This window comes from Pinus tabuliformis, chromosome 1_1, assembly GCF_031772625.1.
Source record: "Pinus tabuliformis cultivar Carrire ecotype Pingquan chromosome 1_1, CPIR1, whole genome shotgun sequence".
NCBI classification, from domain to species: Eukaryota; Viridiplantae; Streptophyta; class Pinopsida; order Pinales; family Pinaceae; genus Pinus; species Pinus tabuliformis.
Genome location: NC_142297.1, coordinates 237,957,792 through 237,982,828, shown reverse-complemented (window position 1 = coordinate 237,982,828; position 25,037 = coordinate 237,957,792). Strand labels below are relative to the sequence as shown.

At 37.0% G+C, this 25,037-nt stretch overlaps 2 protein-coding genes across 4 annotated transcripts; both read right to left on the bottom strand.

Annotated features, from left to right (window-relative positions):
- Positions 1-12,913: 12,913 nt before the first annotated feature.
- On the bottom strand, positions 12,914-16,662 carry LOC149212404 (uncharacterized). Of its 3 annotated transcripts, none has more exons than XM_089390603.1 (4): positions 16,024-16,662; positions 14,864-15,933; positions 14,471-14,759; positions 12,914-14,309 (listed from the first exon to the last, which is right to left on the bottom strand). In XM_089390603.1, exons 3-4 carry the CDS (start codon positions 14,723-14,725, stop codon positions 13,791-13,793), a joined length of 774 nt encoding a protein of 257 aa, XP_089246729.1. In that variant the 5' UTR covers positions 14,726-14,759; positions 14,864-15,933; positions 16,024-16,662; the 3' UTR covers positions 12,914-13,790. The 3 variants fall into 3 exon arrangements, with proteins under 3 accessions (XP_089246729.1, XP_089246727.1, XP_089246728.1); XM_089390601.1 differs by having other exon boundaries at positions 14,471-14,740; positions 16,024-16,636; XM_089390602.1 differs by having other exon boundaries at positions 14,471-14,740; positions 14,864-16,636.
- Positions 15,387-16,625, bottom strand: LOC149212405 (disease resistance protein Roq1-like). Its single transcript, XM_089388677.1, has 2 exons — positions 16,049-16,625; positions 15,387-15,844 (listed from the first exon to the last, which is right to left on the bottom strand). The coding sequence occupies exons 1-2, from the start codon at positions 16,623-16,625 to the stop codon at positions 15,387-15,389; spliced, it is 1,035 nt and encodes a 344-aa protein (XP_089244803.1).
- Positions 16,663-25,037: the final 8,375 nt, after the last annotated feature.

Genomic DNA, 25,037 nt, shown 5'->3' with positions numbered 1-25,037 from the left:
ACACAGAACCATTCGAAACTTGTTTTGGGTACCTTCCACTGTTTCCATTGAATTTGATTTTCGGGAAAGATATTGGTTATGATGAGCATAGAGATGAAGACGAAACCCAAAATGGTGCATTAGAGAGTACAAGAATAGTTAAAGAAGAGACAAGCCCAACACAAGGCTAGGCATGATAAACATAAGATGGAACATAACTTCGAATTTGGTGATCTAGTTTGGTTGCATATTAGCAAACACAAGTTAAAAGAGGAAGGTAAAAAGATCAAACCAATTTGATATGGCCCATTTACTATTTTAGATATGATTAAGGCTAATGATTTCTACCTAGATATACCACCTTACATGTAGATGTATTTAATTGTAAATGTGGAGAAATTGAAACTATATGAGCCTCCAATGACTAAATATCAAGATGAGCGTATTCAAGTTCCCTCTGTCAATGATTTTTATCTTGAGTATTGATGAGCCCCAAAAATGTACAATTATTTGGGCTCATTCAACCTCCTAATTTGGCTTGGTCCACCATTCTCATTTGTTTATTGCATGTTTTTGATTATTTTTATGTTAATAGAGTGAATTTGGTTAGTCATTATGCCAACAAGTCTAATGGGTGCTTTGTGTAGCCTTTTTGGTCAACTTGGAGACAAAATTGAAGGTCTTAATGAGCACTTGGCAGCCAAATTCGTGGGAGAACAAGCTAGAGGATTTGTAGGAAGGTGTCCCCCTCATTTATGGGCCCTTACCTCGAATTCTCCACCATCAGCTCGGAGTTCAAGGGCCACCGAATCAATCAGCACAAGGGCAGCCAAGCAAGTCAAGTAGGATTGCTGTTAACTACAAGTCTTGGGCAGCCAAGCCCCTAACTTTTAGGAGGACTGTTGGGTCCTCAAATTGTATAAATGAGAAGGCTTGGGGCCTCATTTTGGTTAGCTAGTTGGTAGTCATTTTTGTAGCTAGTTGTTATTCATTTTTTGGGATTAGCTAGTTAGTCAATTTGGTTAGCCAATTAGTCTTTTTGTAAGCCAGTTTTGGCATGATGTTAGACTCATGATTATTCAATAAAGGCAGGCAGCTTTGGATTCAATTCTGAGTTTTTAAGGGAGCTATAGCTCTCAGGTTAGGGCCCAACCTGAGAGCAATAGACCTCCTCTGTTTTGTAGTGTTATTTGCCTTTCATTCCAGCACTTTGTTTCTTTACTTTGACATGCAATTCGAATTTACAGTCTGCTGATTTAGTTTTTATGTGATTGAGTAGGATTAGTGTATGGTTAATTCACTTTCTGTTGTTTAGATCAGATAGGAGAGTTGTAATTCATTGGAGCTCCAGAAAAGGTTGAAAGGACCTCACTGCCATCTCTGTTTGGAGATTGGGGTGTAGTCTGTCCCAACCACACAAAAAAACGCAGTCTTTTACTTCCATGCAAGCTGCAACATAGTCATTTTCATTGAAGATCCATCCATGCACTTTGGTCTTGATCATTACTTCTTCATTCCACTTCCATGCACAAGTTTCTTTCATAAATTGCACTGCTGTTCATTGGTTCAAAATAGCATAGTTAACGTAGGTTAAAGAATTCTCGTTTTGGTGACATTCAAAGACAATTTGTTTCATCTACACTGCTCCTCATCATTCCATTTCCTCCTTCTTCATCTTGACCACGCCCAAAGCCACATCCTTGACCTCTGTTTAGCTCGGTTATCTCCCAACACCCCCATTCCCCACGTAACTTCATTTTCTTGACCTTTCGTTGTTCTAGCCTTCCATCCACCAACCAACTTCATGCACTCGTTCTCCATCCTATTTCTCTACTCCTGAGCCATTACCAGCTTCATCTCCATCCTACATATCCCCCCATACCATTCCATCGCTTCACCATCACCCAAAACACCCACGGTAGGACATCCTGTAGAAATTAATAGACTTCCTGTAGAAATTCCTGAGTTTCCTGTAGGATCCCCTGCAGACATCCTGTAGGAGCCCACACACTCAGTTGCTGGGCATCTGAACGTGAGGAACCTCTGTGGACTGATGCTAAGGATCCCTGGGGACCTCTCCTATCCTCCCCAACCTTTCCCAAGCTTTCCTTCCTTCTGCACCACCTCTGCACAACCAAACCCTAATAAGAACAAAATCACAATCACTCCAACCATTCAAGCAAAAACATAAAAACAATGTCCTTTTTCATGAAAGTAGTTTGAGTTCATGCATTGCACATAACTAGAGGTAATGGCATCATTCTTAGACATCTGCACTCTCACTATTGCATCATAGAGGTTAAACTAGTCAGATTAGGGTTTCCTAGGGTTTCCATGCTTTGGTTTGCTTTCAGTTCATTTTTGCCAAGTAGATTAGTTTTCTTTGAGCTAGCTTTCACCCATCATTTAACAAGCTTCTTCTGAGAGCCTATAGAAGTTTGCTTGAGCCCTAGCGGACTTGTGCTAGTTGACCAAGTGACAGCTGCGACAAGAGCTAGTACTTGTGCATACAGCACCGTCACTTCCAAGTTTGTACGAACTACCGGGTTGATAAAATTAGAGACAGGAAGCCCCAGGAGTTGTAGCATTATTGCTACAATACTGGAGCTCACCAAGTATCTGAACCAGTTGTAAGAAGAGGCCATTCTAGACATGAAAATGAGGACTTCATGATGCGGAAATATGGAGTATCTTTGAGTGGGCCTTAATGGAATGCATCCAAGCAAAGAACAATGGATTGAGATAGTGAAAGTGAGGGATCAATACCCTCACCTATTTGTTGAGTAATTCAACTTTTGGTGGTCCAAAAGCTTCCTAATGGGGAGAATTGATCTGGGAGGATCTAAGAGGACTCGAAATTCAATAGTCCCAAATAAATATGAAAAGGTCACCATGATGAGATCTTGACGAGATCTTCCTAATGCAACTTGAACAATATCAAACGAACTTTGTATGAGAAATTGATCATATTCTGAAGTTTTGCAAAAATGGTCAAAAGGAAGGAAAAAGGTGACACGTGGAAGTCCTAGAGTGTGACATGTGGTAGGTTGTATGGAGGACAGTTGGGAGACTTAGAAGAAGACACATAACAAGAGGCTAACATGGCATGGTAGCATGGCAATAGTGGGAGAGGACATGTGGCAAAGGCAATGACGTGGCATCTATGTGGAAACTAACTTAGCAGGTGATTGTGTAACTAACTAAGACTTGGAATCTGATTATGTGACATCTAGAACAATCAACTCGTGCCACATGGCAACCCAAGTTAGAAAAAAATACTCCTACCATTTGCGAAAGAGTCAAGTGAGTGGTTTTAACTTGCGACCTCTTTGGTAACAACCTAACAACTCATCGTTGCACCAAGCATTGATTCTTACTATGTATAAGTGGAAACTTCTATTTGAAGTCATTGTAACCTGCAATGATTTTAAAATAGTTTCAGCGGGCTTTGAACCCATGACGTCCGATGGAAAATAAAAGTATTAACCTATTGTAGCTGCTACAACCACCCTCCAAATTTTTTCCCATGCTTTGATTTTGGAGCCTCCCTTCCACCCATAGGAGCTTATCATTTATTGTCATCAAGTATTCATGCCATGTTCAATAATTATGTTTTCATGGTTGTACTTGTGATTCCTTGTTTTGATCCCAATCTGAACTTTTTCAATCATAAGCAAGTCTTTGCCTTGACTTTGCAGCTTTGTTGGGCTTCCCTCCAAAAAATATGCAAGCTTGGAAGGCAGGCCAACCCTGATGATCTAAATTGCATAATCCAAATAGGCAGGCCAGCCTTGAGCTAAGAAACTGCGCAATTTTGGGAGATAGCTTGGCCTTGAGCTCAAAAATTGCGTAAAGCCTCCCTTGCTCTTAGAAACTGTGCAATGCACTGAGTCAAGAAGTTGTCCAGTCCTTTGTGGTTGGGAATTACGCAATACTTATTGGAAGTGTGAATGGATATTTTCCCAAAAAATAAAAAATCAATCCCTAGAAAATAGGGAGTCATCATTAGTTTTCCGAAGAGTGGCACAGTTGATATTTTTGGACTTTCCGCCAAGTGTTTCTTTTCCCTTGATTTTAGGCATGCACATCATAAACCCTAACCAAGCTCGATATATATAATAGATGCCCCTAGAGCTCATTTTCACCTTCTATATTGGATCTCTAGCCTTCCCAAGGAGATCAAGGATCCTTTAGTGGAGTTTACAATGCTTTTCTGGTTGAGATTTTCTTTTGTCATCTTTTGCCTTTTTTCAGTCGCTTTTTGTCGTTTCACTTATGTGAGTATTATTTTTCTTGTTTATTTTCATAATTTTTGGTGTTTTAAACTATATTCTATTGTACAAGTGTTGGTTCAGTTCGTCGTTCTCATTTTATAAGTGTCACATTGGTTTTTTTTTCCCATTAGTGGTAGTCGTTTCGATGACTCCTTCTGCCTGCTTTTTTTCTACATGTTGATCTTCTACACTTGATTTTCATTGATCTATCTATCCTTAGTTAGATATGCACTCTAACTTGCACCATCACTAAGATCTTCCAATTTCCCATACTCTTTTCGGGCATATCCGCCCTTCACTTAGCCAACAGTTGCCTTGCTTAACTGGGAATTGTGCAAGTACAAGGTTCAATCTTGATGCTTGGCCTCGGAGACTATGCAATGCATAGTACATGGCTAGCCTAATTGTGCATTGTGTAGTTCCAGGGTTCAAGCTTGACCCTTGGCCACTAAGACTACGCAATGTGCAGTGTCTCCTTAAGCCTGCCCAAGTTGAGACTGCGCATTGTGCAGTCTCAAGCCTCAAGCTACTCCCTTGGCTGTTGAGACTGCTTAATGCTTAGTTTAGGAGGCTAGTCCCTTCCCCCAACACAGGAATTGTGTAATTTTCCCGTTCATTCATGTGGTTGCTACTGTGATCTTTCCTTGAAAATCATTTTGCTGAAGCTAATTCATGTTTTCCATGTGTGAATTTTCCTCCTACAGGTATTGCAATTGTTGAGCACCTCTCTTCATTAGTTACTTTCGTCATGGAACCAAAGAGATATGCTTCAAAGGAAACTATAGAAAGCAGCACTGGGGAGGCAGTTGAGAGCAGTCTAGTGAACTTGACAATTTTCTTAGATACTCTATTGTTCATAGAAAAGGAATCAGATATCACATGGCACAAAGTGAATGAAGCTTTCTCAGCAAGAAGCTTCAAAGCAGATCTTGAAGACTGATAGGTGTATATAAATGTCCAAAGGCCAAGCTTACATAAGGTTGCATGCAAGTTCTCGACTTTCCCATGTGTAGACATTGTCATTTGGATATTGTCTCATGCATATGCGAAGACTATGACTCTAGCAGTGTCAGTGGACAAAGGCTTGCCTCTTTTATGGCCCACTTTAAACAAAGTGGGACAATAATATCCAGCATGTATTATCTTATGAGCTGTAGTATCTCCTCCAAAATGTCCACCTGTTGGACCATCATGCAATTCCTGCAAAACCTTTTGTGCTTCAGTTTTTTCAAGGCATCTTAATAGAATTGAATCATAATTTCTTTTGAATAACACATCATCAATGATTTCGAAGTGTTTTGCTTTTAATCTTAAGGCATGTTTGTTTTTGTAACTAAAATTAGGGGGAGCATATCCATTTCTCAAGTAAAATATCAGATCAGCCTACTGAGATTCAGAATTTATGATACTTATCTCATTCACTTGGAGAGTATCATCTAAATCTTCTTGTTTTGGAATATTTGAAGCTCTTGCTAATAACCTGCAAAAACCTTTTCCTCTAACAATTTTCATTGGTTTAATATCAATATCATACTCTTGTAAGGAAGTTACTCAGTTAACTCTTTTCTTTCCTACTTCCCTTTGAACTAGCAATTGCCTCACTGCAGAAAATGGGACTATTACTTTTGTGTGTGGTTTTCGGAGGAATGGTCTAAAGTGTTAGATGGATTTAAACACGACGAAAGCTTGTTTTTTAACTTTGGAATAATTGAGTTCAACACCTAGTAAATTAGAACTGAAGAAGAATATGGGTGCTTCTACTTACTGATCAATGATTTGTGTTAAGACAGCAACATAACATGTTTCAGTCGCCAAAGTATACAAAATAAAATGACTACAAAAATTCGGAGTATTCAATGCAGGAGCATTAATGATTACTTGTTTGATCAATTCAAAAGCCTCTTTTTCATTATGTCCCCATTTGAAAACTAAATTTTTCTTAATCATAGTTTACAAAGGTAAGACTATATGAGAAAAATCAGGAACAAATCTTTTTACAAAATTTATTTGTCCCAAAAATGATTGCATTGATATCTTGTTATGTGGAAAAGGAATATTAGAAATATCTTTTATCCTGTCAGGATCAATATAGATGCCATCCTTGGATACAATAAACCCCAAGAGTTTTCCTTCATTAATAGCGAAGAATGATTTCTTGGGATTTAAAGAGATCCCATACCTTTTACAACGTTCAAAGATCTGTTTTAAATCATGTAGATGATTGGCCCTTTTCTTGGAAAAGACAATTATGTCATCTAAGTAAACAACAACTGACCTATTGATCAAACCTTTGAAGGCTATATCCATGGCTCGTTGGAAAGTAGCTCCAGCATTTATCAAACCAAAAGGCATTTTTTGATAGGCATATGTTCCCCATTTAGTTCTGAATGTAGTTTTTAGTCTATCATCTGTGAACTAGCATCTGGTTGTATCCTGAAAAAACATCAAGAAAGGACATTAACTCTGAACCAGCTACTGATTTAAGTATCTGTTCCATTGTTGGTAATGGGAAATTATCTTTTTGACATGCCTTATTGAGATTTCTAAAATCTATGCAATTCCTAATATCACCATTCTTTTTTCTTACATGTACCATGTTTGAAACCCATTTGGAATGTCTAACCGGGAAAATTATTTTAGCTTTTAGAAGTTTATTCAACTCTACTTTGATTTGACTTTCAAGATTTGGGTGAATTTTCCTTAACTTTTGTTGTACGGGTTTCTCATCAGAAATCATTGGAATTGTGTTTTGAATGATAGAAGTATCATAAGTTCTCAGATCTTCGTAATTCCAAGAAAAAACATTCTTGTATTTGTTTAATAATCTGATAAAAGCAAATCTTTCCTCTGATGTGAGTTCAAGTCCTAGATTGACATTTTGTGGTTTGGCCTCAGTGCCAAGATTTACTAGTTCAAACCTTAAAGTAGAACTTTGAAGTTTTGCATTAGTAGTCTTTTTAAATCTATCTTTAATATCATAGAGATCTTATAGCTTGACCACAGATTTAGGAGTAGAATTCTCATTGAGTCTTTGTTTAAGTTGAAGATCATGATCTCTTTCATCGATGATTTGGTCATCATAAGATTTTTCAGAAGTCAAGAAATTTAAAATGTCTTTATCATGATTAAATACCCACCAATTGGTGACATTATCTGGGACATATGGTCGAAAAATTAATTCAATTGAAAACCTATCTGGACTGTAATCCTCAGATGGAAGGAGTTTAGTAGCAACATTAGCCAATAAATCAGCTACTGCATTCTGAGATCTAGGGATAGGAGAAATGTTAAATGCTAGAAAATGAGTTGTGAGATCTTTAACAACGGATTGATAATGTTTGAGATGACCTGAGAGACAATGGATAGTGTTCCTTACTTGTTTGATGATAATTTCAGAATCACCAAAAACTTTCAGATATTTGATATTCAGGCCTATTGCTTTATAGAGCCCTTGAATCAATGCCTCATATCCGGCAGTGTTATTGGTACACTCAAATTCTAGTCTACATGATAGCATTGTTTTTTCCCCTTCTTGACTAACTAAAATACATCTTGCTCCTGCACCATCATTGGATTTTGATCCATAAAAATATAAAGACCAAAAAAAAGGTTTATCTACAGATTTATTTACAAGTTCATTAGCAACATTGACACATCTTGAGGTATCAGTGTGGGAAAAATTTTCAATTTGTGATGTGAAACTATTAACATAAAAAGGTGATTGTTGAGCATTAAAATTTCCAAAGAATGACTCAGCTGAGTAGTTTCCAAGAATGTTGTTATTGAAAGCCACTAGTTGATTTTCTTTCTCGAACTCAGTTACTGTATGAGTCATGTGTTTTTCCCGATCTATTTTGATTTGATTTGGTTTTCATTTGTAGGAAAGCCACATGTGAGACCAATCAGTGGAAATGTAACCATGGAGTTTCTCAGACTAGTGCCTGCTTAGAATTAAACCATAAAACTTAGGGATGTCAACAATCAATATATCAATCCTTTGTACTACCCTAGGATCGGCTGATAACCTAATGGTAACTTAATTAATCTCTCCTAAAACTTGCACTTTAGTTTGATCTAATTAAACAATATGAACTGCAGATTTCTGGGGCTCAATGTTTAACTTGGAGCAAACTGAGGCTGGCATTATGTTTGATGAAGCCCCTGAATCTATTAGGTAGTTATGCAGATTCCTATTATAGATCTCGTAAGTCAAGAGAAAAGAAGAAGTATGAGAATTAGATCTATCTCTGATCAAAACAACATGAGTAGCATCTACCTTATCAAATGGTGGTTTACCTGATCCTTTAGTTGCCTTGGATAATACAACATTTGGAAGAGGAGAAGAAGGTACTGCATTTAACTCTTTAAATAACATTTTTTGTTGATGTTTGAGCTTGCTAAGTTCATATAAAGAAATATTTTCTCGAGTCTTCTTCATGTCTTCAACAATGTTGTAATCCATAGAGTCAGAGACTACTAATGTTTTAGATGATGAGGGTGGATTGGAGGATGGTGGTTGATTTTGGGTAGTCACAACTGGAGTTTTCTTCATGGGAGCTTTGTCTTTAGAAACAGGGCTTGAATTTTTCTTCTTTGGATTTGTTTGAACAGGCTTTGTTGCATTTTTACTTCTGGTATTTACTGGGAGAGCTTCCTGTTCACTTTCATTATTAGAGTTAGGCAAGATAAAGTCCCACATCTCATGACATTCAACTGTTTCATCTTCTTCTGTTTCCTCCGATGATAAAACTATGTCTTCATCTTCATCATCATCTATATCTGATTTTGCATTAGTTATAATGTTAGGTGGTTTTGATTCAGTTGACTGATTTCTTTTGAAATTCCTAAATGGTTTTTTAGTAGAAGTTTCAGCTACCTGCTTCTTTATTTCCACCATTTCATTAGACATGGTTTTCAGAACTTTCTGTAAACCTTCCATGTCATATGGGTCTTTAACTGCTTTCTTTTTTGAATCATCTTTGAAAGTAACCTTTTTAGATTTTCTTTCTTCAAAAGCATTTTTATTTTCTAAGGCAATGTTACATTTTTCAACAATGATCGCTTCCTTCATATTTTCTGCTAATGTGGGTTTGGCAGCCCTATCAACAAAGATGGCTATATTTGAAGGCGAGACAGAAATATACCATTCGATTCAGATTTAAGATTGGAGAGATCATTAATCAAATTCGTTGTGGACCTATCATCTCCAAACTTAGTTAGAAACTATTCCTGAAAAGCATCCCAGATATTAATGGATCCTGGTGGTAATGAAAAATACCACAATCCAGCTGCTCCTTGTAGAGTGTATGGGAAAAGCCTAACAACAACTTCTTCTTCTGTTACCCCATTCAAGTTTATTGACAACATAAAATTGTTTATGTGTTCTTCTGCTAGTATGGCAATATCTAGATTAAGCTTTGGTAACCATTTCTTAGGATGGGCTGGTAATTGACTCAAAGGTACAGGGATTGCGACATCTCCTAGATTGGTCCATGGCCTTGGTTGAGGTTGTGCCATTGTTAAACTAACAGCAGAAGAAGGTGAGGAGGCAGTTGAAAGTGATAGGGTAGAGGATGTTGGAGTACATGTACCCTTTTGGATGATGATCGAAAGTTGGGGAATGGATGGATGACTTTACAATGGTTGAGATGGAATGGATGATGATGAGGAAATAGTCTCATTGTCAGACTCTAAAGGTTTCTTCCTAGCTCTTTTTCGACTTGGCAGAGGAAATTTAGTTGGTGGAATGCCAAGCTTTTCACTTTGCGATCTAGTAAGAGGCTGGGATGGTATATATTACGAAGTCACACTACCTTGGGATAACTCAGACTGTTCTTGGGATATTGAAAGAATAAGTGTGTGGTCTATTTAGTTTTCACTTGCTTCTTACAAGGCATAAAAGTACACATTTTTCTAAACATATCCACAATTACATACAAGTAATCATGACCTGTGAACTCATCATTCACAAGTGGACAATTATCATTTTCAAGGCAAGTTACTCTATCATGTTAACAAACTATGTGTTCTAGAAGATGAAAGAACCCAAACATGTTGAAACATGTTAACAAACTATGTGTTCATTCAATGATAAACCCAAACATGTTGAAAGAATAAGTGTGTGGTCTATTTAGTTGTCACTTGCTTCTTACAAGACATAAAAGTACACATTTTTCTAAACATATCCACAATTACATACAAGTAATCATGACCTCTTTTAGCCATAGGAAAACCCCTTACAAAATCCATAGAGATGTTGTCCCATGGATGAGAATGAGTTATAAGAGTTGTATACATACCCGATGTTCTATTAGTGAGTTTACTAGTGACACAAAATACACACCCTTTTACATATTTGAATACAATTTCCCCTATTGAAGACTAATAAAAAAATATTTGTAAATTAGCTACATTTTTTCCTACCCCAAAATGCATTGAAATAAGAGAAGTATGAGATTATTTGATTACTTGAATTCTTTCATCTTCTAGAACACATAGTTTGTTAACATGATAGAGTAACTTGCCTTGAAAATGATAATTGTCCACTTGTGAATGATCTTGGCTTGTTATGGGTTAATTTCATTATTTAATCCAATTGGGTGATACTTTGAAATTGGTTGATGAGTTTTTTCGAAGTCATTTTGATGGCCTTGTTCTATTTTTCTAAGCGGCTTGACTTCACATCTTCAAAAGAGGCCTAATGAATAGGGCCAAATTTTTTGAAAGTGTTCAGTGGGAAATTTTTTGAAATGACTCAACATCCTATTTCCTTTTATTGGGTATATCTTTTCAAAGCACCCACCAGTCAATCTTTTGAAATGGCCTAATGATCTATTTCTTCACATTGTGTGGATATTTTGAAAGAACATAATAGATAATATTTCAAAATGGCTCAATGGTCTAATTCCTCACATTGAGCAAATATTTTGACAACACTCAATAATCAATCTTTTGAAATGGTTTGATGGCATATTTCCTTGTATTACACGGATCTTACAAATGCCCCTAATGGGATTTTTATAAATGGCCTAATGGTGTATTTCCTTACATTAGGTAGATAATTCAAAAACACCTATTAGGAAATCATTCAAAATTACACAATGACCTATTTTCTTACATGAAGGAAATGTTTTGGAGGCATTGAATGGGTGATCCTTCTGAATGACCCAATGGCCTATTTCCTTTGTATCATGTCAAACTTTTGAAAGGGCTAGTTGGATCAATAATTCAAGAAAATGATTGATTGTTTTATGCTATTAAAGTGATTCCTTTAAATGGCTTTAATGGAAACATGGAAAGGGTGTTGTGCAAGGTCTTCTATCCAAACAAAGAGTATTAGTCCAAATGTGAAAGAATTCACAACCTTCATTGGAAAAAGACAAACATTGTACCCCTCCTGAAGTGTGGCGATACAGGGAGATAGTTACATGGAAACTTTGATGTATTCATTGTTATTATGGTGAAGAAAATACTAAAGTACTTTTTAATTATGTCAATTTTCTAAATTTTATATAATCATTATGGAATATATTTAAAATGGTTATACACTGAAATTGAATTAATTTTAATAAAACTAATATAATTTATTTATTTTTGAAAGGTTGTTGGATCTACTTTAGGTGGTTGAAATATAGTTTGTTATCCTCTCCATTGTTGTATAGATCTTACTTGAGGTAAAGGATGAGGTGAGAAATTACATATGTTTAGTTTTTGTTTTTTCAATAGAATTTAATTTTGTTAAATGTTTTCTGTAAATGCTATATATTAAATTAATTATATTTTACAAAATTGTTTATTTATATTTATCCATATAAATATAAGTATTAGTGTAAAAGAGATCAAGGAATAAATTTAATTAGTCATCATCAATATTGTTGTCTATTTGGTTAATTAGTTGTAAATGCTTAGTTTGCAAGTACAACAATCTACATAAATGAGAAATATCATTCATGAAAATCTTGTTCTTGCTCACTTAATATTTGATGCCATCTATAAATATCACTATTATTTATAGGATGTCATCAATATTATGATGCTATTATTAGATTTGAAAATTGTATATATTATTCATTCAATTAATTACTTATATATATATATATATATATATATATATATATATATATATATATATATATAAGAGTAAGCACTCAACTATGTATTAAGGATTTTGAATATTTAAAATTTAAAATAAGTTATAAAAATAATAAACAAATATATAATAAATTAATATTAAAATTAATAATTAAAAAATATGTATATTAAAATTGAAATATATAATAAATTAATATTAAAAATAATAATTAAAAAAATATGTCTATTAAAATTGAAATTTATTAAAAAAATAAATAATTAAAATATGAATTAAAAGATTTAAAATTAGAAATTAAAAAATATATGAAAATTTAATTAAAAGTAATTATTATTTATTATGCAAATAATATTTAAATAAGTAAAATATATGATCAAAAATCTATATTAATTTATAGAATTTATATTAATTTAATAAATATATAATTGAATAATAATAATTAAATTAAATTTATTAACGAAAATTATTTAAAAAACAAAATTTATATTTATGTGTTGTATTTAAGAAAAAAAATCACCATAAACTCGAATGTTATGTGAACCATAAACTCAAATGTTTTTATGGCTCAATATATTTTGCACCAGTATGTTTTACTACCCCACATGATGTAAAATGTAGAGCATTCTGTGAAGATTAATGACACAGCTCTCTCTCTTTGCGGGGTGTGGTGAGCTCCCTCTGATCTTTATTCATCACTGTTTTAGCTGCCTTCTTCGATGAAGCCATTTCCAGAGACACATCAAGCTTCACCAGCGAGCTCAAATGTTGAACATTGGGCGGCATCTGTAAATTGGAACATCCAGACAAGTGAAGCTCCTCCAACGAGCTCAAATGCCGAAAATTGGGCAGCATCTGTAAATTGGAACACCCAGACAAGTAAAGCCATTTGAGTCTGGTTAAGTTCCCAACTGAGTCTGGGAGCCCCTGCAGGCTGGAGCACCCGTTCAAGTAGAGTTTCTCCAGGCCCGTCAGCTGCCCCACCGAGTCTGGGAGCCCCTGCAGGCTGGAGCACCCGTTCAAGTAGAGTTTCTCCAGGCCCGTCAGCTGCCCCACCGAGTCTGGGAGCCCCCGTAGGCTGGTGCACTCTTGCAAGTCGAGTGTCTGGAGCCCTGTCAGCTGCCCTACCGAGTCTGGGAGCCCCTGCAGGCTGGCGCACTCTCTCAAGTCAAGTGTCTGGATGCCTGTCAGCTGCCCCACCGAGTCTGGGAGCCCCTGCAGGCTGGTGCACTCTCGCAAGTCGAGTGTCTGGAGGCCCGTCAGCTGCCCCACCGAGTCTGGGAGCGCTTGCAGGTTGGAGCACCAGTTCAAGTCGAGTGTCTGGAGGCCCGTCAGCTGCCCAACCGAGTCTGGAATCGCTTGCAGGTTGGAGCACTCGGCCAAGTAGAGTTCCCGGAGGCCCGTCAGCTGCCCCACCGAGTCTGGGAGCGCTTGCAGGTTGGAGCACCAGTTCAAGTCGAGAGGCCCGTCAGCTGCCCCACCGAGTATGGGAGCGCTTGCAGGTTGGAGCACTCGTTCAAGTAGAGTTTCCGGAGGCCCGTCAGCTGCCCCACCGAGTCTGGGAGCGCTTGCAGGCTGGAGCACCCGTTCAAGGAGAGTTTCTCGATGCTCGTCAGCTGCCCGACCGAGTCTGGGAGCCCCTGCAGGCTGGTGCACTCTTGCAAATTGAGGCTCTGGAGGCCCGTCAGCTGCCCCGCCGAGTCTGGGAGCCGCTCCAAGCTGTAGCACCCCGAAAGGTCGAGAGTCTGGAGGCCCGTCAAGATCCCAACTGAATCCGGCAGCAACATCATTTGTTCACAGTTTTGTAACGTGAAATGTTTCAATGAATGCATATCAAAGAATTCGTTTGGTAAAGTTTTAAAATAACCATTTTTCAGGACAATTATTTCGAGCTGATTCAGTTTCCCAATAGACTCTGGAACCTCTGAAAGGGGAGCATCAACATACAATTCCCTCAACTGTAGTGGTGCCTGCAGTGTGTACATAAAAACATTAAAGTCGATTTGCCTCTGTAAATGTCACCTATTTGACATTGTGGTAAACAAAGACAATTCTTAAATGCAAGCAATTTTTATAATTTGAAGAGAAATGTAAATCGATGTCTGTCCAAATAAATTAGAATTTGTACTACCTGAGATGCATGTTGCCAGAGTGTTTTCAAAGTCTTCCCCTGTATGTATAACACTCTTAAATTTCTTGTTGGAATTGTGAAAGATATTGAGATCGGACAGTTCTCCCATTGGAGATATATCAGATGTCGTAAATCACCTGCACTGAATACGCTTTCAACAAAAGAACCTTCACCCCTAAGCAGTTCCAACCTGCTTAGGTTGCAGTTGTCCGCAACGTTTTCGAAAAATTGTTCGCGGCCATTTCCATAATCCATGCTAATTCCTCGCACCTGAATTGTTCACTCGGAGCTGTTAAAAACATGATTTTTTTCTTATAAAATTTCAAAACAAAAAGGCAATTTAGATATGGCAATGCTAATTTGAAAATCCGTGGAGAGCTTCAACATACGTACAGGCGATGAGGGGGAAAGAGTACGAAGAAGATTGACATTTGGTCGCGAAAGCCGAAGCGGATGTTCCTTCTCTGCTACATCTCTGCCGAGATCGCGGAGGTGGTCGTGCATTCTTATACACTCTTCACTGTCGATCTCGAGAAGGCATCTGTTCTCTAAGATACGGAGACCTAGCCATCCGTCCCAGCCAGATCCGTTCCATATAGCTATGGCGGTATCTCTGTTTTCTCCTATAAAAAAACAGGCGACGTCTAAAAAGATCTCCTGCTCCTCTTTATCGAGACCATCATAGCTAATTTTAAGCTTGCTATGAATATCCTCAGGAAGTATTCTTCTGATTTTGTTTAACTGGCTTTTCCAAAACTCAGATTTTTTTCCACGAATAACCGCTCCAATGACCTTAAGAGATAAGGGCAATCCATCACAGAAATCCAAAAACTCTTCTACCAGTTGTTCAAAACCCCGCACAGGAAAAGTCTGGTCAAAGGCATGCGAGCAGAATAGTGCTTTAGAGTGTTGTCGGTTAAGGCCTGTTTGCTGGTAAATATACTCCTCTATAATTCCCGAGCTTGTAAGTACATCCCTTTTGAATGGTGTCTTTCACCGGTGAAAACAACGCGTCAAGTTGATCAATATGATCAACATCATCTAAGACTATCAGACATGGGGGACAGGATGAAAGATGCTTTCGGAGCTTCCTTATGCCTTCATCAATGTTGCTTATTTGCACGTCCTTCAAATGAGCCAAGTCATTAAGAAGTGCTGCCTGCAATGAACTTAAAGAGCTCTTGGCTGCGGTTTCTCTCACATCAGACAGAAAACAACATCGATCATAATTTGATGTGTGTTTGTTGAAGAATTGTTTTGCAAGGGTCGTTTTGCCTACCCCGCCAAGACCCACAATTCCCACAACCCTAGTCTTCTGGCTTTGCTGCTGCAAGAGCACAATTCTTTCCACATGTTCTATTTTCTCATCCAGGCCTGTAGGATATTTGGCCACATTAAGAGGTGTTTTTCTAACCTTTCACCACACTTCTTCTACGACCGCATCAACTAGCTGCCATTCGTCACTGAACAATATGCACAGTAATATGATTATGGAGGAACGTCTTATGTTTCGTGAAATAACCAAGAAAAACAGGAGAGAGTATGGCCCTTACCCGTTGTATGCGTCGATAACAAAACCGCTTTTATTGGAGACAACAGAGAGAGCATTCCTCCATTTTTGCAGAGTGCTCGAGTCATGTCGTGGCTTCTTTTTGTTGGTATGAGGATCCAATGTTGTCTTCTTTTCGAGCATGTGCAGGTCTCGAGCATACCGTCCCTTTTCGCCCAGTAGACACGGACAGATACAGCGGATGATACTCTCGACTCCATCTCCACTCTGCGTCCACCGAAGTTCGGAAGGATCGACACCAAGGAAGACTGGAATAATTTTCGACTTGGATTCGGTTTCGGATTCCACCATTAGCGCGAGCTCATTAAGGCACCAGGTTGATTGGGCATATGTTGGAGAAAAAATTGCTACATGCACCGTGGCAGTTCGAATAGCCTCTTCGATTTGAGAAGTCATGTTCTCTCCCTTGCGCAGTTCTGGCTGGTCCAAAAATACATTTAAGCCACGTACAATAAGCCGACGGTAGATATGGCTGGCGAGGCCTTTCTTTGTGTCGGGAGCGCGGTGGTTCAAAAAAACGTCAAAAACCTGGCCAGTGTTGGTGGATGAAGACGAAGAAGAGGCGATGCATGTGATATCCGCCATCGGTCCAACACGTTTTACAGAGAAGAAAGAAGCAAGCGAGACCCAAGACGTTTTACAGAGATTGGGAATGAGCGCTGAACCTCAATATTTTCGTCTGAATGATCTCACCAGTGCAAGACACTAATATCTGGTCAATTCAGAGGATTTGTATTTCGCTGAACGAACCAAGTATATATATATATATATAATGAAATTTAGGATACTTTTGTTTTATTATTAAATTGTGAAGTCATGAAAGTTGCTGTTAATTATTGAGGGTTGCCGCCGAGTCACCGACCATATATATTCCTGGATCGTTTAGAAGATATGCTGACCACAGATATGTGGGGCCCATCTTTATGCAAAAGCAACTGCATCCACTAACCCCAGACATGATAAGTTAATTTATTAAGCAATACAGGTGGCATCCATCCACATAAGAAGCAAGTGGGAGTCGACGTCCATCGCTGTAAATTAAAGCAGCAGCAAGTGGGAGTCGACGTCCATGGTTGGCAATTTCATAGTACAATGAATGAAGGGCACAACTTAAGGTAGCTTAGCGTTTACTGAATTCATTAATTGAGCATGTTACACTTTATTGAGCATGTTACACTTTATTTTATTGAGCATGTTACACTTTATTTTGATGATCTTGAACGAGATAGTTCCTTTAATATGTATTATATATGTTTATTATGTAAACATTTAAGATCACAACGTGTTTCATGTTTGTTACTTCTTTTCTACTGAATCTCGAACCTCATTACAATAGTTATGTTAAGGATTTATTATGTATTATATTTATTGTATTTATGATATATTTTGTTAATTTCCTTTTGTAGGTTTAGGGATCAATTTTTATCTTTTTCAATGTTGGGAAAAGGATAGAATATTTGTGTTGAAGAACTAAATCATAGTTGTATATTAAATTTGACTAAAAACGGTTATATTAGGATAAACTTGATAAACGCCTAAGATTACCAAGAACGGTCAATTTTGACTATTCCATATGTTTAATTAAATAATATTATTATGTTATGATCCTGGTGCTATCACTGGTATTATACCTATTTATTATAATATAATATAATTATTTATTTTAGTAATTATTTAACTTATTAAAATTAAATAATTTTATTTAATTATATATTATAGTATTTAATTATTAATTTAATAAGAAATTCATGTATATAAATATATGAATATTATTAATAACAACTATATTAGTATTTTTTAATTAAAACATACTCTTTATCTTTTAAATATATTTTATTATTTACATAACCATAATAATGTAATTATGGTTAATCAATAAATTACTTAAGTAATATTCTAAATTACAAATTATTAAAAGTTAATATATTAATATTTCAAGTTAAATATTTTATTAAGGGATGGGTAGCTACTCAACATAGATTTATTGGAAAGGCCGTCTAAATATGCTAATTAAATATCTTATGCTATATAATTTAACCCTATAAAAAGGAAGGAAAGGATAAAAAGAAATCAAGGAAGATTTCCAAAGAGGATCAAAGAACTATGGCTAAAGAAAGAAGGTTAAAGGATAACAAGGGGAAGTCCCAGGAACAAGTTATTAAAAGAGGGAGGGGAGGAAGGGGAGGAAATGACTAGGAGGCGATGGTCGGGACCCAGCAACTACTGATCTTCCAACCGTCATCTCTATTGAGATTGCTTGGCCTTCTTTCAATCTCAATGGCTTCCCTAAATTTTCGGTGGTGGAACTGCGAAACTCTAGCAATAACATTGGCCTCCTCAATACAAACATGATGTTTGGTCTTCTCTGCATGCTCTGCTAGTGCGGAAGACTTAGTTCTCCTATGCTTAAGATCAGCTGCGTGTTCACTAATTCTTTGATTAATGGAGCGTCCAGTCTCACCAAAGAATGTTATTAATGCTTTCTTATTTTTTTACTAATTTATATGTACTTTTTATAATTCAGTTATGAATTGATTTTTTCTAAGGCTTTTAATAACTAGTTATTTTCTTTTATAATTCTCTATTCGCTATCAATTAGGATATCACTAAGAGAGAACAAATTCATGAATGTTGCCTCCTATAATAGTCCAAGTCTTTTTTTTATTTTAGGGAAGCAACAATGAAATCAACTAATGCAATATGAATGTTTCTTTTAATGACCATTGTAGGTACTTAAGACTTGGAACCTTTTGGTAAGCATAAGACTCACAACATTCACTTAGAAATCCTCTACACATAAGCTCTACACTTTGGAAAATGTGGTCATGCACATGCTCTCAAATGTGAACAAACTTAAAGACTTATATAACAATCTACCTTAGATGAACAACCACCCACCTCAACCACTAGGTTTCCCATCTCAACACCAAGCTCGATGAGATTGCTTGTGAGCTCTCTAACCAACCTTTTACCATATTGTCAAAGGCAAAGGAATCTAGTAGGCTATGGGCATGCCACTAGAAGGGATGACACTTCTAATGGAGTAGGACATTATTATGATAATCATCGCATTATGTGAAAATAATTATGCAAAATAGGGATGAATAAGTTTGATGATTTTGATCCCACTAGTCAAGTTACCCAAATGGGAAATTATTTCTCTCTACACTTTCATACTAAAAATTTATGAAACTTAGAGGGGGTGTTATACTTGGATGAAGAGTGCTGGAAATGGCATAAGAAATATCATGGAGGATACATTTCCTACATCCAGTTTTTGAAGACAATCTACTCTTGTTTTGGACAAGACAATCATTATCTGGGAAGTCTGAATATATTGTGCCAAACAAGCACAAATATAGAATTTATAGCAACCTTTGAGCGATTGGAAATTTAGACATGGGGTATGTCTTATTCCTTTTTAAAATAATGTTTCATTAATGGCCTTGAGAAGGTAATTAGAGAGAATCATGATGCAATGCACAACTACTTTGTTGGAGGCTTGTGGAAGAGTTGGGGAAGTTGAAATGGGGATAAATGCATAGACCGAAAAAACCTTTGATTTCACTCCCATGCCATCTTTGGCATGTACTACCACCCCCTCCCCCATCAACCCTTGAGAATCCTATCAACCCTTGAGAATCCAAAAAAAATCACCAAAATAAGTCACAAAATGCCAATACCTTCAACTATGCTATAATTTTGATAAGTGGTGCTTCGAAGGGCATAAATGTAAAGAGCATAAATTATTCCATGTATATGTGTCTTCCCAACACCAATTGAAAAAAAAATTAGTAGAAGAAGCTCTTGAAGTAGAATTTGCAGATACCACCCTTTCCCCTCAAGAAGAAACAACCTTAGAAGCCCTTGTTGAGCCCTGATTTTGTTCATTTTTTATAGCGTTTCTAAGGCCTTACTTCCCCCTTTTGAACTCTTTTTGACCCCTCATAACTCTCTTTTTTCCATATTATATGTGTTTTGACCAAAAGGGTGTTGTGAGATTTAAGGTATGCAGATCATTTTAAAAACTATCATTTCACTTTATCTTGAGTATTTTTGAAGTTGAATGTTGGGCCTAATCGAATTATCTACAATTTCAAGAGTGTTGACTGAATCTTATGCTGACCAACTATCTTCCGAAGAGGTTTCACGATTCCCTGCAGACAACCCGTGATTTCTTGTAGAATCGTTGATTTCCTGTAGAATATCTATTTCCTATAGATACGTTGATTTCCTGTAACCGTTCCTATTTCCTGTAGAAATTTTGATGGTTGAGTATGTTCCGGTCACCCTCGAGGAGAAAAAAAACATGGGTTGTGTTAAGAAATTCACTTACATGGATGTTGTCCTATTCATTGCCTCAAAACTGCCACCAAAACCACCCAGACCTTCAGACCTCTCATAGATGGTCGTATTGGGAAACAACTCCAGCAACTCAACGAGATTAGTTTGATCCATGCTTTCAGTCATGGATCAAACTCAACATGTTTATTTTTATTATCTTCTCCAGTTATTATTAGCAAACAATTGTAGTATGTTAGTTTTCCTAATTCGGGCAAGTTTATGCCTTTGCATTTGTATGAATACTTTTATGTTTCATTTACAAAGGGATATACCAGACTTTTGTACTACTGTAATATTTGTTCAGATTAATATAAAGTTCCATGTTCTGTTGATCTCGATGTGTAAACTCCTTTAGTAGTTGAAGGGGTTGTGAGTAAGGGAGGGACCCCTTTACTCACAACTCTAGTAGTTGCATATTTGTGTTCTTTTAATTATATTCATGAATTGATAGAATTATTACACAACCTTTGGTTCTCTTTTCTAATTTGTAGCATCACATGTATAATGGTTAAATGGTGAAGCTTATTTGATAAATATGTTTGGAGTTATTTGATCAAGCTTTAATTTACATTGTGAAATGTTGAATTGGTTTAATTGTTGTTTGATTGATCCATTATCTTTTTCTGATCAGCATCAACAATTTTAGGTGTTGTAGAGGGATGATTAAATCTACTCCATAGCCTTTGCTGCTAAGTGTTGATGAGGAAAAGAGATATTGAAGTTGTGTGTGTGTGTGGTTTTGTTTAGAAAAACACTTAAAGTATTAGCCCACATATATTTTGCGCAACATCTCATAAGGTTTTTTTTTTTCCTATATTAAGACTAACCTACGTACCCATAGGAGATTTGAACCAGTGACCTATCGCAAGGAGTGCCTTAACAGCGCACCCATTCACCGTCAATCCAAACCCCCGTGGGCCTCAACATCTCATAAGGTTACCTACCCCTAGTTGATGATTTATGTCTATCAAATTATAAGTCTATAATTTGCCCAAACATTTTGGCGCTGTTGTCGGGGAGGTGCGAAGGGATGATACTTAAAGTGTTTTAGTTTGATTCCTTTTTTCTGAGTTTTTTCAGGAGGGGAGGCAAAGTGGTAAGACATAGGGTAAGGCCTACACACCTGCAAAGATCAGAATTCACCAAAGCCATGTCCTGGTTGTTTGGTAAGTAGAAGTTTTGAATTTTTATAAATAGGGGCCAATATAAATTTCCAAGTATTTTTAGTGGTGGTGTGAGCACCACTTCATTCACTAATAAACTGGCAAGGAAAAAGAAGTTTGTAAAGAACAAGGCAAAGGAGTCAGGAGAATCTAAACCAAGGACTGACAGTTCTGAACAGGGATCGACAGCTGATCCTAAGCAAATCAATACCCCCACAACAGAGAAGAATCCTTCTGACAGAGAATCCTTTGTTGTTGCTCATCTAACATCTCCTCTTACTAGAGGGACATCATATTTGCTTTGTGGTCAGCCTGAAGATTAATTCCTATTCAATCCTATTCAAGAGCCAGAGTTCCAGACAGCTAACTCTGAAGGATCTGTAGCTTACCAGGGTCCCACTCCCTTTTGGTTCGATATGGCTCATTTATAGGGTACTAGTACTACAAATGGGGACTATCGTGAGAAGGAAGAGGAACCATTTACATTCAAATTTCCTATCAAATATTCTGTTGGGGTCAGTCAGATGAAAAACATTCCTCCCTCTGCTTTGCCTAATTTTCATGGTACCTCTAGTGAAGATCCAGATGCCTTCTTATTCGAGTTTGATGTATTATGTAGGAGCTACGATTATTCTTCAAATTCTCAAAAGTTGAAGTTGTTTCTTGCCACATTAAAATATGCAGCTCTCAGATGGTTCATGGGACTAACTGCAAATTCCATTTTGACATGGGATGACATGAAGAAGGTGTTCTTGAAAAAGTATCAGGATTATTGTAAAACCAAGGACATCAGAGAAGAAATATTTGGCATGACCTAGAAGGAGGAAGAAAGCCTGCATGACTTCCTGGAAAGATTCCAGTATAATTTACAAAGATCCAAGATGAACTAGCTGAACAAGGAAACCCTGAGAACAATTTTGCTAAGGGCCATAAGACCAGAATCTCTCGAGGTTTTGAACTTAATGGGAGCAGTTGATGTATCAAAATTGAGTTATGATGATGTGTGCAAGTTGTGTCGATGATATTCGAGGGGAAATTCTAAGGTTGGAAAAGGATCAAGAGATACTTCTTCCATATTCACTAAATTAGTTGTAGGGGCTAGGGTAACCAGAGCTGAAATGGGAAATTTATTTGAAAATTTTAAAACTGACATTCTTAGCACTTTGTCTTCACAGTGAGATGTTTTATAGGCTAAGAAGAAGCAAGAGGAAGTGGAGAAAGCCCTGGCTGTGTTCTGCTCCAAGTGTAGAAAAAAACATCCCTTGAGGGAATGTCCTGCAGACAGTATAGAGGTATGTCGAATTTGTGAGGCTGGTCATTCTACTGATCAATGTCCTTCTCTTCCAGAGATTAAAGCAACATATCTAGCAGATCAGGAAGCTGTTAATGCACTCTATGCAATGGCACCTCAAAAACCATGGCAACCACGTCCTACAGATATGTCACAACAGCATGTTCAATTTCCTTATGCCCAGAATCAGATGTGGAACATTCCAATGCCCTAGTAGCCCTGGCTTCCACAACAACCTTGGCAGGGGAATTTTCCTTACCCTATTGCACCAAATTATCCCCCTCAAAAATTTTATTCACCACAACCCATACCACAAAAAATGGTTCAGCCGCAGCAGCAACAACTTCAGTTGCTTACCCCACCAAATCAACCACGTCCCACACAACTTCATGCCCAGCCAATATCCAATCCCAACAATAAGTCCATCCAATCTACTCACAATATTAGAGTGGCCACTTATCCCACTTTTCCTACCTATTGTATTGCACCACAACCTCTGTAGGAAATTTTTGTACCAGTGCTGGAGGAATTTCTTGTGTCGTTGTAGGAAATTAAACTCAGATCAAGAAAAGTGGTAACTCAGCCCGGAAAAATTGAAAAGATTATAGAGGAAGACACTCTGGACACACCTGAAGTAGAAAACACACAAGACAAGTGGAACAAACCATTCCAAAGTCACAAGAACTTTCCTTGTCCCATAATGTTATGAAACCAGCTCACAAAAAGATAGAAAAGATAGATCAATGCCTCATAATTCAGACTCTTCGAGGGGGCAACCTCCTTTACATTACACAAATGAACAATTCTTGGATGATATAAATGACAAGACCTCCTTTCTATATATAGGAGTCTAAGGAGTCATAATATAATCAGAGCTGACATAACAATAATAATGTAAGGACACAATAATAACAATAGTGGGCTTCTATGGGGCACAATAGTAACAATATGGGGACTACATGGGTACAACAATATAATAAGGGGGTTGTACTAATAACAACAAGGGGTTACACTAGTAGTATAGGGGCCTAACATGCCCCTCTCCTTCAAAAAGTGTTGTCCTCAACGCTTGAGTAGTTCTTGATGCTTTTGTAGAATATTCTTATCCTCCCATGTGGAATCTTCAATAGATAAGTTCTTCCACTTGATGAGATACTCTGAAATTGATCGATTTCGTAGCTATCGGGTTCTTGTTTCTGTCACTGCTCCAAGTTCCAATATGATTTTTCCTTCCTCTTCAAGTTCTCGCAATATTGTTTGAATTGAGATCTTCTGCAACTTTTGAATGAGTGGCCACATTTCTTCGTCCTTCTTCCATTCATCCCTTGCTTCCTTCATCCAATCTGGTTGGATAATAGAAATAGCACAAAACAATGCTTCCACATCCTCATCCTTTCTTGAGAGTGCATCTGCAACAAAATTTTGCTTCCCTTTTCTATAGATGATGTCAAACTCATAACCCAATATATTTGTGACCCATTTTTTCTGTTCTTCTATAGATAATATTTGTTCTAAAAAGTATTTAAGACTATCATGATCCATTTTTACCTTGAAATGTCTTCCCATTCAGTAAGGTCGCCATTTGTTAAGTGCATGTAGTATTTCCAACATTTCCTTCTCATAAATAGCTTGCTTGAGATGTAGCAGTAAAAATACCCAATCACCTACATCAAAACATTTTTCACTACAATGTTGATCTACCTGTTGTTTCATTCGATTTTGCACCAAAGTGGCATTATCCTTTAAAAGTTGGAGAACTTCTTGTTGATGCTCGATGTGATCTTTCACTGCTTGAACATTTTTCTTCTTGATATGTCCTTCTATATTGAGATTTTGAGGAGTGGTAATTTCTTCCAATGCTTTACAAGATATGGTCGGATTCATTTCTTGATGCTCGATGTGATCTTTCACTTCTTGAACATTTTTCTTCTTGATATGTCCTTCTATCTTGATAATTTGAGGAGTGGTAATTCTGGCCAATGCATTACAAGATATGGTTGGATTCATTTCTTCTTTCTCGATGTGATCTTTCACTTCTTGAACCTTTTTCTTCTTGATATGTCCTTCTATCTTGAGAGTTTTAGGAGTGGTAATTCTTGCCAATGCTTTACAAGATATGGTCGGATTCATTTCTTCTTTCTCTGGGGTTGGTTCCTGGTGTATATACTCTTCTTTTGATGTTTCTTGATCCTTTTCTTC

Bases quoted from the DNA above. Each gene is read 5' to 3' on its own strand.
- LOC149212404 (XM_089390602.1), bottom strand. From the start codon at position 14,974: ATGCACGACCACCTCCGCGATCTCGGCAGAGATGTAGCAGAGAAGGAA. The intron at 14,741-14,863 runs GTACGTATGTTG...TGAACAATTCAG, and splicing joins CTCTTTCCCCCTCATCGCCT to GTGCGAGGAATTAGCATGGA. The intron at 14,310-14,470 runs GTAGTACAAATT...TACACACTGCAG, and splicing joins TCTGGCAACATGCATCTCAG to GCACCACTACAGTTGAGGGA.
- LOC149212405 (XM_089388677.1), bottom strand. From the start codon at position 16,625: ATGGCGGATATCACATGCATCGCCTCTTCTTCGTCTTCATCCACCAAC. The intron at 15,845-16,048 runs GTTTTGTTATCG...AATATCCTACAG, and splicing joins TGTTGTCTCCAATAAAAGCG to GCCTGGATGAGAAAATAGAA.